This window comes from Hyla sarda, chromosome 5 (genome assembly GCF_029499605.1).
Source record: "Hyla sarda isolate aHylSar1 chromosome 5, aHylSar1.hap1, whole genome shotgun sequence".
NCBI lineage: Eukaryota > Metazoa > Chordata > Amphibia > Anura > Hylidae > Hyla > Hyla sarda.
Genome location: NC_079193.1, coordinates 116,465,119 through 116,481,925, shown reverse-complemented (window position 1 = coordinate 116,481,925; position 16,807 = coordinate 116,465,119). Strand labels below are relative to the sequence as shown.

Genomic DNA, 16,807 nt, shown 5'->3' with positions numbered 1-16,807 from the left:
ATTGTATCAGGAGTCTCCTGGGAGTTGTAGTTCACCAACACCTCTATTGTATCTCTGTAATCTCCTGGGAGTTGTAGTTCACAAACACCTCTATTGTATCAGGAGTCTCCTGGGAGTTGTAGTTCACCAACACCTATATTGTATCAGGAGTCTCCTGGGAGTTGTAGTTCACCAACACCTCTATTGTATCTCTGTAGTCTCCTGGGAGTTGTAGTTCACCAACACCTCTATTGTATCTCTGTAATCTCCTGGGAGTTGTAGTTCACCAACACCTCTATTGTATCAGGGGTCTCCTGGGAGTTGTAGTTCACCAACACCTCTATTGTATCTCTGTAGTCTCCTGGGAGTTGTAGTTCATACACCAGTGTTTCCCAACCAGGGTGCCTCCAGATGTTGCAAATCTACTACTCCCAGCATTCCCTGGTTGGGAAACACTGGCATACACACACACATAACAGGGACTACAACTCCCAGCATGTGTCATTCAGTAGTCCCCCCCCCCCCCCCCAGTATGATATTTATTCCCTGTATACACCACCAGCCCGTGCAGTGTAATATGTCTCCTTCACACACACGTCCTCCCCTCCCTGCTCTGTGGTTTGCTCTGTGTTTCCCCCATGAAAACTTGAATCCTCCCGGTGATAAGTGAGGTCCTATGTAGACAGAGCAGGGGAGGGGGGAGGAGCTGTGGACGTCCTCATTCTCCCCCTGCTTGAATCTTACAGATAGGGGCGTTTCTGAGGATGAGCCTATGGCTGCCTCAGAAAGCACCCGCTCATGAATATGCATAAGCAGGGAGGAGCTGACAGAGGCTAGGGGGAGCACAAACACTGCTGGGAGGAAGAGATCTCCGTCCCCAAGATGGCGGCTGCAATGTAATGAATAGGGGACGGACGCAGGACTACTGGGCTATGCTGGCAACTCTAATATCTCAGAAACGGCTACATATAGGTAAATAGGACTAATAGACTGAATTGTATAACTTTTGTTTGGGGAACATTTGGGCAGGGATTTTTGACCACTACAGTTGTCCTTTAAGTATGGAAATTAGGGATCGACCGATTATCGGTTTGGCCGATAATCACGATTTTGGGCATTATCGGTATTGGCAATTACCTTGCCGATAATGCCCCGCCCCCCTCACGTTTGGAGTTTTAAGGCTTACTTTTCCCCTTTAGGTTTCTTGAGGGGTATAGTTTCCCAAATAGTGTGCAATGTGTTTTTTTTAATGCTTTTCTGGCACCATCGGGGCTTCCTAAATGCAACAGGCCCCCCAAAAGCCATTTTAAACAGAGTTTTAAAGTTAGAAAAATGCAAAATGTTAATGGAAATTTTGTAAATTTTCACCAAGAAATAATTCATGTATCGACATAAATTTGCCACTATCTTAAAGTAGAATATGTCACGAAAAAACTATTTTGGAATCAAAGTCCTAAGTGAAAGCTCTCGGAATCAAATTCATAAGTAAAAGGATCCCAGAGTTATTAATGCATAAAGTGACAGAGGTCAGATTTGCAAAAAATGCTCTCGTCCTTAGGGTCAAAATGGGCTCCGTCCCCAAGGGGTTAAAAATGTGCAGGACCTTTATTCCTGTGAAAGCACCCCTAGTAGGGGTATTCCAGTATCATACTTTTTATTTATAGTATCTCTTTTAGGTAACCATTGGTTTACTGTCTAAATGTTCTCTCAGTGTTAATTTTGTCACTTAACTACTTTTTAATTTAACACAATTATTTAGCTGTTTTTTTTGCTTGTTTTTTTAAGGCCCTTGAATGGATTCATGATAGTGGTGAATTTTATTTATCCACTCATACATCAACGGGGTCTACTGTTCAGCACACTCAGGAGCTGTTAAAAGAACATGAAGAATTTCAAATTACTGCCAAGGTATATATATATATGAACGTTATTTTTTGTGGTTTTACCTTGATTATAGATAATCACTTGTACGATCTCATAAGTTAAATTTCTACTCTAAGCTCCATATTTATAGATGATCCATATTTATATACTTACACAATAACACTGGTCACAAATTAATGCAAAAAGTGTAACAACCTACATTAAAAAAATCATATACAAAAAAAAAAATGCATCATTAGCAGACAGGCTGTATATGGCAGTCTGGTATGGGCAAAAAAGGACACTATAGAGTAATTGCTAATAAATATAAAAAATGTATTGTAATCAATATCAATTACTGTAACAACGCTTTTCAAGTACTAGCGAAAAAAGACAGTTAATGAATATAAGAGTTTTTGAACCAGCCAACACCTATGTAGTAGGACAAGCAACACTCTCTATGATTTGTCCAGGAGGACCCCAGGAGCAAAAATACCCATTAGATGAATGGTGTGTGGAATAAGACAGAAAAAGGGATCAATCAGCCAGAACAACACAGCTGCTTTATGCTGTTTACCACATATACATTTTTGATATATTTAACGCTGGGCTAGTTGTTTATTTCTTGATATGAGATTAGGCCAATTTAATTGGTTACTCATGCTCCATATTTAGTTGTTTAAATTAAAGTTACTTAAGAACACCATAGTTAGTGTTGTTACTATTCAAGGCACTGAAAAAGATTACAATAGTCTGTAATATGCATTTTTTCTTTTTTATTGACCACCTAAGTTTCAATGTGTATGTTACTGCAGTGAACAACAGTTGATGTGTTTCAATCTTTCAAATACATAAGCCAAGCTTTTTATTAAAGCCAGTTTCACACAGGTGGAATATGGCTTCATTTTTGCAAGTATTATGGTCTCAAGCTGGCATCAGATTTAGCTAGGCCGGGGCTTGCCGTCACAATACAGGTAAATATGGTCATTGCAGCATTATTGTGGCTATGTGACAGTCATTTTATTCATTGATCTTTTATAATTTTGTTTTTAACAGTTGTAGCCAGTAATCAATTAGAGAAAACAATATTATGGCCTAATTGCAGATGGCCAGGTTTAAATGAGAGAGAATAATAAACAAAAAATGAAGGGGGGGGGGGGGTTCTCCAGTTAAAATTACTGCAGAGACCTCATCGTGGATGCATTTTGAAAAGTTACATGCCATAAGAACAGATTCTGTGAATGGTTTTAGAAAAATGTTGCAATCCTGGGTCGAATTTCATGACCACTCGGGACCAACATAACCTTTTAGTAATCTTGTGTATGCCTTAAAGGGAATCTGTCAACCTGTCTGCATGCTAATGAGATGCAGTCACGTGCTGACAGATAATGGGGCATAAAATGAAGGTTTTAGCACCTTAATGACTGAGCCCTTTTTTGCAATTCTGAGCACTGTCACTTTATGCATTAATAACTCTGGGATGCTTTTACCAATTATTCTGATGCTGTTTTTTCGTGACACATTCTTCTTTGTTAGTGGTAAATTTTCATCGTTACTTGCATCATTTCTTGGTGAAAAATCCCCAAATGTCATGAAAATTTTGCATTTTTCTAACTTTGAAACTCTCTGCTTGTAAGGAAAATGGATATTCCAAATAAATTATATATTGATTCACATATACAATATGTCTACTTTATATTTGCATCATAAAGTTGACATGTTTTTACTTTTGGAAGACATCAGAGGGCTTCAAAGTTCAGCAGCAATTTTCAAATTTTTCACAAAATTTTCAAAATCTGAATTTTTCAGAGACCAGTTCAGTTTTGAAGTGTATTTGAGGGGGTCTTCATATTAGAAATACCCCATAAATGACCCCTTTATAAAAACTGCACCCCCCCAAGTATTCAAAATGACATTCAGAAAGTGTCTTAAGTATGTCAAGTGCTCTGTGTGTGCACTAGATGCCTCTATGGTGCCAGAACAGCAAAAAAAAAAAAAAAACACTGCTTACTATTTTGGAAACTACACCCTTAAAGGAACGTAACAAGGGGGACAGTGAGCCTTAACACCCCACAGGTGCTTGACAAATTTCCGCTAAAGTTGGACCTGAAAATGAAAAATTAAATTTTTTTTTTTACTAAAATGCTGGTTTTACCCCAAATTTTTCATTTTCACAAGAGGTAATTGGAGAAAAAGCCTCCCAAAATTTGTAACCCCATTTCTTCTGAGTATGGAAATACCCCCATATATGGATGTAAAGTGTTCTGCAGGCGAACTACAATGCCCAGAAGAGAAGGAGCGCCATTGAGCTTTTGGTAAGAGAATGTGGTTGGAATAGAAGTGGGAGGCCATGTGCTTTTACAAAGCCCCCCCCGTGGTGCCAGAACAGTGGACCCCCCCCCCCCCCACATGTGACCCTATTTTGGAAACTACACCCCTCACAGAATTTAATATGGGGTGCAGTAAACATTTACACTCCACTGATGTTTGACAGATCTTTGGAACAGTGGGCTGTGCAAATGAAAAATGTAATATTTCATTTTCACGGACTACTGTTCCAAAAATCTGTCAAACATCAGTGGAGTGTAAACACACATGGCCTTCAATTTCAGATACATTCTCTCTCCAGAAGCCCAATGGCGCTCCTTCTCTTCTGAGCATTGTAGTTTGCCCGCAGAGCACTTTACATCCACATATGGAGTATGTTCTTACTCTGAGGAAGGGGGGCATTTTAGTGAAAATTTTTTTTTTTTTATTTTCAGATCCAACTTTAACGGAAATTTGTCAAACACCTGTGGGGTGTTAAGGCTCACTTTACCCCTTGTTACATTCCGTAAGGGGTGTAGGTTCCAAAATGGGGTCACATCTGGGTATTTATTGTTTTGCGTTTGTCAGAACCGCTGTAAAATCAGCCACCCCTGCGCAAATCACCAATATAGACCTCAAATGTACATGGCATGCTCTCACTTCTGAGCCATGTTGTGCGCCCGCAGAACATTTTACGCCCACGTATGGGGTACTTCCATATTCAGGTGAAATTGCGTTACGAATTTTGGGGGTCTTTTTTTCCTTTTACCGCTTGTGAAAATTTAAAGTATGGGGCAACACCAGCATGTTAGTGTAAAAATATTTTTTTTTACACTAACATGCTGGTGTAGAACCCAACTTTACCCTTTTCATAAGGGGTAAAAGGAGAAAAAGCCCCTCAAACTTTGTAATGCAATTTCTCCCAAGTACGGAGATACCCCATATGTGGCCCTAAACTGTCTTCTTGAAATACAACAGGGCTCCGAAGTGAGAGAGCACCATGCGCATTTGAGGACTAAATTGGGAATTTGAATCCGCCACAAAAATACCCTACGGCATTGTTTCCCAAACAGGGTGTCTCCAGCTGTTGCAAAACTCATGGCATGCCTTGACAGTCAGTGGCTGTCCGGCAATACTGTGAGTTGTTGTTTTTCAACAGCTGGAGGCTCCGTTTTGGAAACACTAACGTACAATATGTTTTTATTTTTTTAATTGGGCGGGGGGGGGACTGTGTAGGGGTATGTGTATATGTAGTGTTTTACCCTTTATTATGTGTTAGTGTAGTGTAGTGTTTTTAGGGTACATTCACACGGGCGGAGGTTTACAATGAGTTTCTCGCTCGGAGTTTAAGCTGCAGCGGAAAATTTGCAGCATCTCAAACTTGCAGCAGAACTCGCTGTAAACTCGCCCGTGTGAAGGTACCCTGTACATTCACATGGGGGGGTCAAACCTCCAGCTGTTGCAAAACTACAACTCCCAGCATGTACTGACAGACCATACATGCTGGGAGTTGTAGTTATGCAACAGCTGGAGGCACATTGGTTGCAAAACACAGTGTTTGTTACTTAACGCGCAAAAAAATTCCAAAGTCCAAAATAGTTAATTTTTGGTCACTTTTTAGATCATGAAAAAATGAATAAAAAGCGATTAATAAGTCCTATCAATGCAAAAATGGTACCGCTATAAACTTGAGATTACGGTACCATATGCGTAAAAATAAAAAAAAAGTTAAAGGGGTCAGAATATGACAATTTTAAACTTATAAATTTTCCTGCATGTAGTTATGATTTTTTCCAGAAGTACGACAAAATCAAACCTATGTAAGTAGGGTATCATTTTAATCGTATGGACCTACAGAATAAAGATAAGGTGTCATTTTTACCAAAAAATTTACTGTTTAGAAACGGAAGCCCCCAAAATTAAAAAAATGGCGTTTTTTTTTTTTTTTTCAATTTTGTCTCACAATGAATTTTTTTCCATTTCGCTGTAGATTTTTGGGTAAAATGACGGACGTCCTTACAAAGTAGAATTGGTGGCGCAAACAATAAGCCATTGTAAGGGTTTTTAGGTGCAAAATTGAAAGAGGTAAGGAGGAAAAAACGAAAATGCAAAAACGGAAAAACCCTGAGTCCTTAAGTGGTTAAAAAATTTGAAAAATTTATTTAACCTCTAAAAAAACAAAACAAAAAAAAAAACACTTGGTGAAACATTTCCTTTAGCAAACTTAATGGGAGAGGGAGGGAACAAAAAAGGGAAGAGGGGTGAGGGACATGAAAACAAGAACAATCACCTGTGTATACAGTCATGGCTGTAAATGTTCGTACCCCTGAAATTTTTCAAGAAAATTAAGTATTTCTCACAGAAAAGGATTGCATTAACACGTTTTGCTATATACATGTTTATTCCCTTTGTGTGTATTGGAACTAAACCAAAAAAGGTTGGAAAGAAAGCTAATTATACATAATGTCACACCATAATCCAAAAATGGTCTGGACAAAATTATTGGCACCCTTTCAGAATTGTGGCTAAATAAGATTGTTTCAACCATGTGATGTTCCTTGAAACTCTCCTGGGGCAAGTAACAGGTGTTAGCAAAATAAAAAAAACACACCTGACAGCAGATAAAAAGGAGATAAAAAGTTTACTTAGTCTTTGCATTGTGTGTCTGTGTGTGCCACAATAAGCATGGACAACAGAAAGAGAAGAGAACTGTCTGAGGACTTCAGAACCAAAATTGTGGAAAAATATCAACAATCTCAAGGTTACAAGTCCATCTCCAGAGATCTAGATTTGCCTTTGTCCACAGTGCGCAACATTATGAAGAAGTTTGCAACCCAAGGCACTGTAGCTAATCTCTCTGGGCGTGGATGGAAGGTATCAACGTAGGATAGTCCTGATGGTGGATAAGCAGCCCCAAACAAGTTCCAAAGATATCAAAGCTGTCCTGCAGGCTCAGGGAGCATCAGTGTCAGCGCAAACTATCCGTCAACATTTAAATGAAATTATACGCTATGGCAGGAGACCCAGGAGGACCCCACTGCTGAGACATAAAAAAGCAAGACTACATTTTGCCAAAATGAACTTGAGTAAGCCAAAATCCTTCTGGAAAAATGTCTTGTGGACAGATGAGACCAAGATAGAGCTTTTTGGTAAAGTACATCATTCTACTGTTTACCAAAAACGGAGTGAGGCCTACAAAGAAAAGAACACAGTACCTACAGTTAAATATGGTGGAGGTTCAATGATGTTTTGGGGTTGTTTTGTTGCCTATGGCACTGGGTGCCTTGAAAGTGAGCAAGGCAACATAAAATCTGAGGATCACCATTGGATTTTGGGAAGGGTTGCAGCAGCAGACAGCTCCACAAAGTGTGAGGCATAGTACCCCATTGCTTAGAGTTGGTTTCCTGGGCTCTGTAAGAAATGGAGAATTAATGGCATAAGGTAAAAACTTGGTCCAGTCGGATGCCTGAAAAGATCATCCCAATTCCAACTCCCAGTTAGACACGTAGTTGGGAGTTGAGAGAAACAAAATTAAGTAATTAAAAATGAGAATTAAAAAGTCATAAATAACATTCTCCCTGGAGCTTTAGAGGGGGTGCAAAGCGGAAAAATGAAAAAGTTATTGGGTCAGAATAGGGCAATTTTAATCATACTGAATAGAAAAGCATGTAACCGATGGACATCATTTTAATCCTAACTGACCCACAGTATAAGGAGAACATGTCGGTGCACTGCATAAAAACGAAACCCCCCAAAAGTTAGTTGCAAAATTGCTTTTTTTTTTTTTCAAACCCAACTCCTCCTGAAGAACGTTAAAGCATTTGCCTGTATAGCTGTCAGGCCCAGGGCTTTTACCTGTACCCTATCTTCTCAGAATGGGCAGTCCATGCTATATATTGGGGCAACAAGCAGGAAGGGGAGAGTCTGGGGGATGGTAGGTTGTAATAGTCACAAAATGCCTGTAGTGAGGTGATGGTCTGTATTCTGGGCCGATTTCATAGTAGAGATATACTTAGCAGAGAATCTACCACTCAGCAGTCTTGCTAGCAACTTTCCAGGTTTATTTCCCCAGGTTTATTTCAAGAAAATGAAGTATTTCTAACAGAAAAGGATTGCAGTAACACATGTTTTCTATACACACGTTTATTCTCTTTGGGGGACATGTATCATTATTTGTGTATGGTAGAAGCAGTTTACCCCTTTTCCTGAATTCTAAATTATGTGCAGAAGCGCTAAATTTATCAATCAAGCGCAATGAGCTTCATAAATTGCAGGTAAATATAGTAATCTCCTCAATCCACTCTTAGGAAAATAGAATCAATGATTTAGAGCATCTTGCTACGTTTAGTCCAAGATGGCTTATATTTGCGCAAAGAAAACAGCTCTTGCGGCAAAGAAAAAGTATGCAGTTAATAAATCCATGTGTACTATAGATGTCACTCCAAGGTACCCTGATTCGGCCACATCTGGAGGACATGCTCTACCAAAACGTGCGCAAAAAAATGCGCAAAAAAAGGGCTTGCGCAAAATTTTGCGCAAAAAAATACACACACAACAGGGGTAAAATCTTTGATACAACCTTTTGTGTGTATTGGAACTAAACCAAAAAAGAGGAAAAAAAGCAAATTGGACATGTCACACCAAACTCCAAGAATGGGCTGAACAAAATTGGCACCCTTAACTTAATATTTTGTTGCACACCCTTTGGAAAAAATAACTGAAATCAGTCGCTTCATATAACCATCAATAAGCTTCTTGCACCTCTCAGCCGGAACGTTGGACCACTCTTCCTTTGCAAACTGCTCCAAGTCTCTTATTGGAAGGGCACCTTTTCCCAACAGCAATTTTAAGATCTCTCCACAGGTGTTCAATGGGATTTAGATCTGGGCTCATTGCTGGCCACTTCACAACTCTCCAGCACTTTTTTGCCATTCATTTCTGGGTGCTTTTTGATGTATGTTTGGGGTCATTGTCATGCTGGAAGACCCAAGATCTCGGATGCAAACCCAGTTTTCTGACGCTGGGCTGTACAGTGTGACCCAAAATCTGTTGGTAATCCTCAGATTTCATGATGCCTTGCACACATTTTAAGGGGTATTCCGGTGAAAAACTTTTTTTTTTTTTTTTTTTTTTTAAATCAACTGGTGCCAGAAAGTTAAACAGATTTTTAAATTAATAAATATACAGAAATGCGTGCAGCTCACAAACCACAATCCGAGGATATAATTGGTTATATGCCGAAACCCAACGGCCGGAATGAAGAAAAATAATATACAAAGTGTATAACCAATCCTCAAGGATTCTACCCCAAAAGGTACATAATGATGTTTAAATAAAATATAATAGCATAGGATGCTTTAGTTAACAGTTTTATTCAATTTATAAAATGGTATAAATAAAATAGTATATTGCACTATATATCCTCTGGCACAAAATTATAACAAGGATGAAGGTAACCACTGGGCCCTAGTGGTGAGACACCCCCCATATATAATCAAAAATGGTGAAAAAACACTAATATAAAATAATGTCCAGCACTCTGGTGATCTTGTTATGTATGTGAGGTCTAATTAATAAATTCCGGTCTGAAATATTATTGAAAATCTGTGAAAATTATTATACGTCCTTTGCTGAGTGATGTTACAGTCTTTGCAAAAGATATTGTAGCAAATAATGCATCATTACTGTTGTACCATATATACTCGAGTATAAGCCGAGTTTTTCAGCACGATTTTTCGTGCTGAAAACACCCCCCTCGGCTTATACTCGAGTGAACTCTCCACCCGCAGTGGTCTTCAACCTGCGGACCTCCAGAGGTTTCAAAACTACAACTCCCAGCAAGCCCGGGCAGCCATCGGCTGTTCGGGCTTGCTGGGAGTTGTAGTTTTGAAACCTCCGGAGGTCCGCAGGTTGAAGACCACTGCGGCCTTCGACATCATCCAGCCCCCTCTCACCCCCCTTTAGTTCTGTACAGTACTCACCTCTGCTCGGCGCTGGTCCGGTGCTGCAGGACTGTCCGGTGAGGAGGTCGTCCGGTGGGATAGTGGTTCCGGGCTGCTATCTTCACCGGGAGGCCTCTTCTAAGCGCTTCGGGCCCGGCCCCAGAGTAGTCACGTTGCCTTGACAACGACGCAGAGGTACGTTCATTGCCAACGTATTTCTGCGTCATTGTCAAGGAAACGCCTCTATTCCGGGCCGGAAGTGCGGAGAAGAGGCGCCCCCGGGGAAGATAGCAGCCCGGAACCACTATCCCACCGGACGACCTCCTCTCCGGACAGCCCTGCAGCACCGGACCAGCGCCGAGCGGAGGTGAGTACTGTACAGAACTAAAGGGGGTGAGAGGGGGCTGGATGATGTCGAAGGCCACAGTGGTCTTCAACCTGTGGACCTCCGGAGGTTTCAAAACTACAACTCCCAGCAAGCCCGGACAGCCGATGGCTGCCCGGGCTTGCTGGGAGTTGTAGTTTTGAAACCTCTGGAGGTCCGCAGGTTGAAGACCACTGAGGGCGGATGATGAGAAGAGGATGATGAAGGGGGGGGTGTGGGATGATGACAAGAGGATGATGAAGGGGGGTGTGGGATGATGAAGGGGGGTGGGGATGATGACAAGGGGATGATGAAGGGGGGGTGTGGGATGATTACAAGGGGATGATGAAGGGGGGTGGGGATGATGACAAGGGGATGATGAAGGGGGGTGGGGATGATGACAAGGGGATGATGAAGGGGGGTGGGGATGATGACAAGGGGATGATGAAGGGGGGATGTGTGGGATGATAAGGGGATGATGACAGGTGATGATGATGAGGGTCTGGATGATGACAGGCGGTGATGATGATGAGGATGTTAATGACGGGTCTGGATGATGACGGGGGGGATGATGTATTTCCCACCCTAGGCTTATACTCGAGTCAATAACTTTTCCTGGGATTTTGGGTTGAAATTAGGGGTCTCGGCTTATACTCGGGTCGGCTTATACTCGAGTATATACGGTAACTTGTAGCTGGTAAATACAGTTACTTAGTTGAGTTCAAACAGATAGTACTGCTGGTGGTATAGCTCACCCGCTCCTGTGGGACTCTGCGTACGAAGTCCTCTATGTATACCACGTGCGGAGGCGTTGGTAGAAGGTATCTCTGCTGGCAGAGCGGATACCTTTGTGGGTGTGCTTGGCAGAGCGTCTCCCCTGACCACCGTGCTGTTGTTAGAAAGCGGGTACCGCGGGATGGTATGGCATCCCTCGTGGTGTTATGAGTGGAGTCCTTGGCGGGTGAGCTGATGGATCTCTCACAGCAGGTTCTCGGCTCAGATCTTGGCAAGCATAAAGAAAGTCCGGAACGGATTCAAAGCTGTAATTTTGCCGGTCTCAGTCTTTTCCAGGTACTGGTTCCAGATTCACACTTTGTGTATGAGTGCGATAATGTAAAAAATGTCCTAGATGTGTTTCAGGGTTCTATTGCAGGTAACGCACGACCCTTTCTTCAGTAGGGATTAAAAGCAAATATAGATCACAGCTTTTCCTATGGGTCATTTTTATATGGTGGTTCACATTTGGATATAATTACATATGGGTCGAAACTAATAACTTGCTTGGACTACATACCCCCTATGAGGATAGTATCCTATTTCACGTTATCTATGGCCCAATTCACATTGGGACATAGCGTTTCTTGTGTCTTAATTCACATTCTAAAATAAGATATTTCATTAAATATTATTGATTGCTAAAATAGGGAGAGAGCAGTTTAGCAACAAAATATACATAGACAGATTATAATGTGTACACACGCAACTGGAATAAAAATAAAAATTGTCAGCTGTAGCTAAATTTACATGTATAACGTCAGTACATCGATATAGTTAGATGTAAGTAGTATAAAAGATTATCAAATGCATACTAAAATAAAATTCACGTATGATAGAATATATGAAAATGGTAACAGTAATAGTAATAATAGGAATTGAAGATAAAAATCTAAAAATTATACAATGTAAATAAGAATAAATGAAAATTAAATAAGATGAAAAATAAATAGAGATAGAAATGAAAATAAAAATATAATTAAGAATGAAAAAATATAAAACAAATTAAAAAATAAAAATTAAAGTAAAATAAAATATATATATAGATAAAAAAAAAAAATAAATATAAGACCTCTTTCTATATTGTGTATTAAATTGGAAACGGATCCACAAGATCCTGGTCTCCGTCTCCAATTTAATACACAAGATAAAGAGGTCTTATATTTTTATTTTTTATTTTTATCTATATATATTTTTATTTTATTTTTATTTTTAATGTTTTATATTTTTTCATTCTTGAAAATAAAAATATAATTAAGAATGAAAAAAATATAAAACATATTAAAAATAAAAAGTAAAATAAAAATGTATATATATAGATAAAAAATAAAAATATAAGACCTTTCTATCTTGTGTATTAAATTGGAGACGGAGACCAGGATCTTGTGGATCTGTCTCCAATTTAAACACAAGATAGAAAGAGGTCTTATATTTTTATTTTTTTATTTTTATCTATATATATTTTAATTTTTTTATGATTTATATTTTTTCATTCTTAATTATTTTTTTCATTTCTATTTTTCATCTTATTTTATTTTCATTTATTCTTATTTACATTGTATAATTTTTTGATTTTTATCTTCAATTCCTATTACTATTACTGTTACCATTTTCATATATTCTCTCATACATGTATTTTATTTTATTTTAGTATGCATTTGATAATCTTTTATACTACTTACATTTAACTATATCGATGTATTGACGTTATACATGTAAATTTAGCTACAGCTGACAATTATTTTTATTCCAATTGCGTGTATACACATTATAATCTGTCTATGTATATTTTGTTGCTAAGCTGCTCTCTCCCTATTTTAGCAATCAATATTATTTAATGAAATATCTTATTTTAGAATGTGAATTAAGACACAAGAAACGCTATGTCCCAATGTGAATTGGGCCATAGATAACGTGAAATAGCTGTGATATATATTTGCTTTTAATCCCTACTGAAGAAAGGGTCGTGCGTTACCTGCAATAGAACCCTGAAACGCGTCTAGGACATTTTTTACATTATCGCACTCATACACAAAGTGTGAATCTGGAACCAGTACCTGGAAAAGACTGAGACCGGCAAAATTACAGCTTTGAATCTGTTCCGGACTTTATCTATGCTTGCCAAGATCTGAGCCGAGAACCTGCTGTGAGAGATCCATCAGCTCACCCGCCAAGGACTCCACTAATAACACCACGAGAGACGCCATGCCATCTAGCGGTACCTGCTTTCTAACAATAGCGCGGAGGTCAGGGGAGACGCTCTGCCAAGCGCACCCACAAAGGTATCCGCTCTGCCAGCAGAGATACCTTCTACCAATGCCTCCGCACGTGGTATACGTAGAGGACTTCGTACGCAGAGTCCCACAGGAGCGGGTGAGCTATACCACCAGCAGTACTATCTGTTTGAGCTCAACTAAGTAACTATTTACCAGCTACAAGTTAAAACAGTAATGATACATTATTTGCTACAATATCTTTTGCAAAGACTAACCTCGCTCAGCAAAGGACGTATAATAATTTTCACAGATTTTCAATAATCTTTCAGACCAGAATTTCTTAAATAGACCTCACATACATAAAAAGATCACCAGAGTGCTGGACATTATTTTATATTATTTTTCACCATTTTTGATTATATATAGGGGGTGTGTCACCAGTGGTTTTCTTCATCCTTGTTATATTTTGTGCCAGAGGATATATAGTGCAATATACTATTTTGTTTATACCATTTCATATATTGAATTAAACTGTTAACTAAAGCATCCTATGCTATTATATTTTATTAAAACATAATTATGTACCTTTTGGGGTAGAATCATTGAGGATTGGTTATACACTTCGCATAAGATTTTTAAATTACTTCTATTAAAAAATCTTAATCCTTCCTGCACTTATTAGCAGCGGAATACTACAGTGGAAATTCTTTTCTTTTTGAAACACAGAGCTGTCTGCTGACATCATGACCACAGTGCTCTCTGCTGACATCTCTGTCCATTTTAGGAACTGTCCAGAACAGCATATGTTTGCTATGGGAATTTCCTTTTACTCTGGACAGTTCCTAAAATGGACAGAGATGTCAGCAGAGAGCACTGTGCTCATGATGTCAGCAGACAGCTCTGTGTTTCAAACGGAAAATAATTTCCACTGTAGTATTCAGCAGTTAATAAGTACAGAAAGGATTAAGATTTTTTAATAGAAGTAATTTACAAATCTGTTTAACTGTCTGGCACAAGTTGATAAAAAAAATAAAAAATAAAAGTTTTTCACCGGAGTACCCCTTTAACCCCTTAACCCCTTAACGACGCAGGACGTATATTTACGTCCTGCGCCGGCTCCCGCGATATGAAGCGGGATCGCGCCGCGATCCCGCATCATATCGCGTGGGTCCCGGCGCTAATCAACGGCCGGGACCCGCGGCTAATACCACACATCGCGGCGATGTGCGGTATTAACCCTTTAGAAGCGGCGGTCAAAGCTGACCGCCGCTTCTAAAGTGAAACTGAAAGTATCCCGGCTGCTCAGTCGGGCTGTTCGGGACCGCCGCGGTGAAATCGCGGCGTCCCGAACAGCTGATCGGACACCGGGAGGGCTCTTACCGGCCTCCTCGGTGTCCGATCGACGAATGACTGCTCCGTGCCTGAGATCCAGGCAGGAGCAGTCAAGCGTCGATAATGCTGATCACAGGCGTGTTAATACACGCCTGTGATCAGGATGAGAGATCAGTGTGTGCAGTGTTATAGGTCCCTATGGGACCTATAACACTGCAAAAAAAAAGTGTTAATAAAGGTCATTTAACCCCTTCCCTAATAAAAGTTTGAATCACCCCCCTTTTCCCATAAGAAAAATAAAACAGTGTAAAAAAAATAAATAAATAAACATATGTGGTATCGCCGCGTGCGTAAATGTCCGAACTATAAAAATATATCTTTAATTAAGCTGTACGATCAATGGCGTACGCGCAAAAAAATTCCAAAGTCCAAAAAAGCGTATTTTGGTAACTTTTTATAACATTAAAAAATGAATAAAAAGTGATCAAAAAGTCAGATCAAAACAAAAATCATACCAATAAAAACTTCAGATCACGGCGCAAAAAATGAGTCCTCATACCGCCCCGTACGTGGAAAAATAAAAAAGTTATAGGGGTCAGAAGATGACATTTTTAAACGTATAAATTTTCCTGCATGTAGTTATGATTTTTTCCAGAAGTGCAAAATCAAAACTATATAGGGTATCATTTTAACCGTATGGACCTACAGAATAATGATAAGGTGTAATTTTTACCGAAATATGCACTGCGTAGAAACGGAAGCCCCCAAAAGTTACAAAATGGCGTTTTTTTTTTCGATTTTGTCGCACAATGATTTTTTTTCCGTTTCGCCGTGCATTTTTGGGTAAAATGACTAATGTCACTGCAAAGTAGAATTGGCGACGCAAAAAATAAGCCATAATATGGATTTTTAGGTGGAAAATTGAAAGGGTTATGATTTTTTAAAGGTAAGGAGGAAAAAACGAAAGTGCAAAAACGGAAAAACCCTGAGTCCTTAAGGGGTTAAGGACCATGGACGTACGCGTACATCTAAGCAACCTGGTGGGGACCGGAGCGGTGTAACTGCTGATATCGATCAGCAGTCACCCCGCGCAAATGCCCAGGGAGGTCATAGGACCCCCCCCATGTCAGCGATCAGCGCAAATCGCAAGTGAATTCACACTTGCGATTTGCGCAATTATGGGTTTTTACGGGTCTATGGTGACCCAGAATATAAGGGGGATCGCGGTTGTCTAAGACACCCACGATCCCCCTGAAGGGATAGGAGTGAGGTGGTAGGGGTGCCACCCCTCCTATCCTTTCTATTGGTGGTCTAGATGCGACCACCAATAGCAGATCGGGGGTGGGGGGGTTAACTTTTGTTTTCCCTGTTCTGCCCACCCTCAATAGGCGTGGCAGAACGGGGAACTGACAGAGGACTGGTGTCAGAGATCGACGGGTAGCGATGACTTGCAGCAGGCTCCCTGGATCCAACGGAAGCCAGTAACTTACCTAGCAACATCTGGAGGGCTACAGTCCGAGACCACTATACAGTGGTCTCTATACTGTAGCACTCCAGATGTTGCAAAACTACAACTCCCAGCATGCCCAGACAGCTGTTGGGGCATGCTGGGATTTGTAGTTTTGCAACAGCTGGAGGGCTACAGTTTGAGACCACTATATGGTAGTGTCTGAACTATAGCCCTCCAGATCTTGCAAAACTGCAACTCCTAGCATGCCTACACAACTGTTTGCTGTCTGGGCATGCTGGGATTTGTAGTTTTGCAGTATCTGGAGGGCCACAGTTTGCAGTGGTCTCTATACTGTAGATCTCCAGATGTTGCAAAACTGCAAATCCCAGCATGCTGTGAGTTGTATTTGCGATCCCTCCAGCTTTTGCATAACTACATCTCCCAGCATGCCCTTCGGTGATGAGTACATGCTGGGAGTTTAGTTTTGCAACAGCTGGAGGCACACTGGTTGAAAAATATTGAGATAGATAACAGAACCTAACTGAAGGTTTTCCAACCAGTCATCCTCCAGCTGTTGCAA

The 16,807-nt window shown here is 40.1% G+C and overlaps 1 protein-coding gene across 4 annotated transcripts in view; it reads left to right on the top strand.

Annotated features, from left to right (window-relative positions):
- TRIO (trio Rho guanine nucleotide exchange factor) overlaps nucleotides 1-16,807 on the top strand; it is a 748,009-nt gene that overhangs the window by 324,278 nt on the left and 406,924 nt on the right. For all 4 annotated transcript variants that reach the window (XM_056520137.1, XM_056520140.1, XM_056520138.1 and 1 more), the window contains exon 22: nucleotides 1,765-1,887. In XM_056520137.1, coding sequence (XP_056376112.1) covers nucleotides 1,765-1,887 — 123 coding nt within the window. The remainder of the gene's footprint in view (nucleotides 1-1,764; nucleotides 1,888-16,807) is intronic.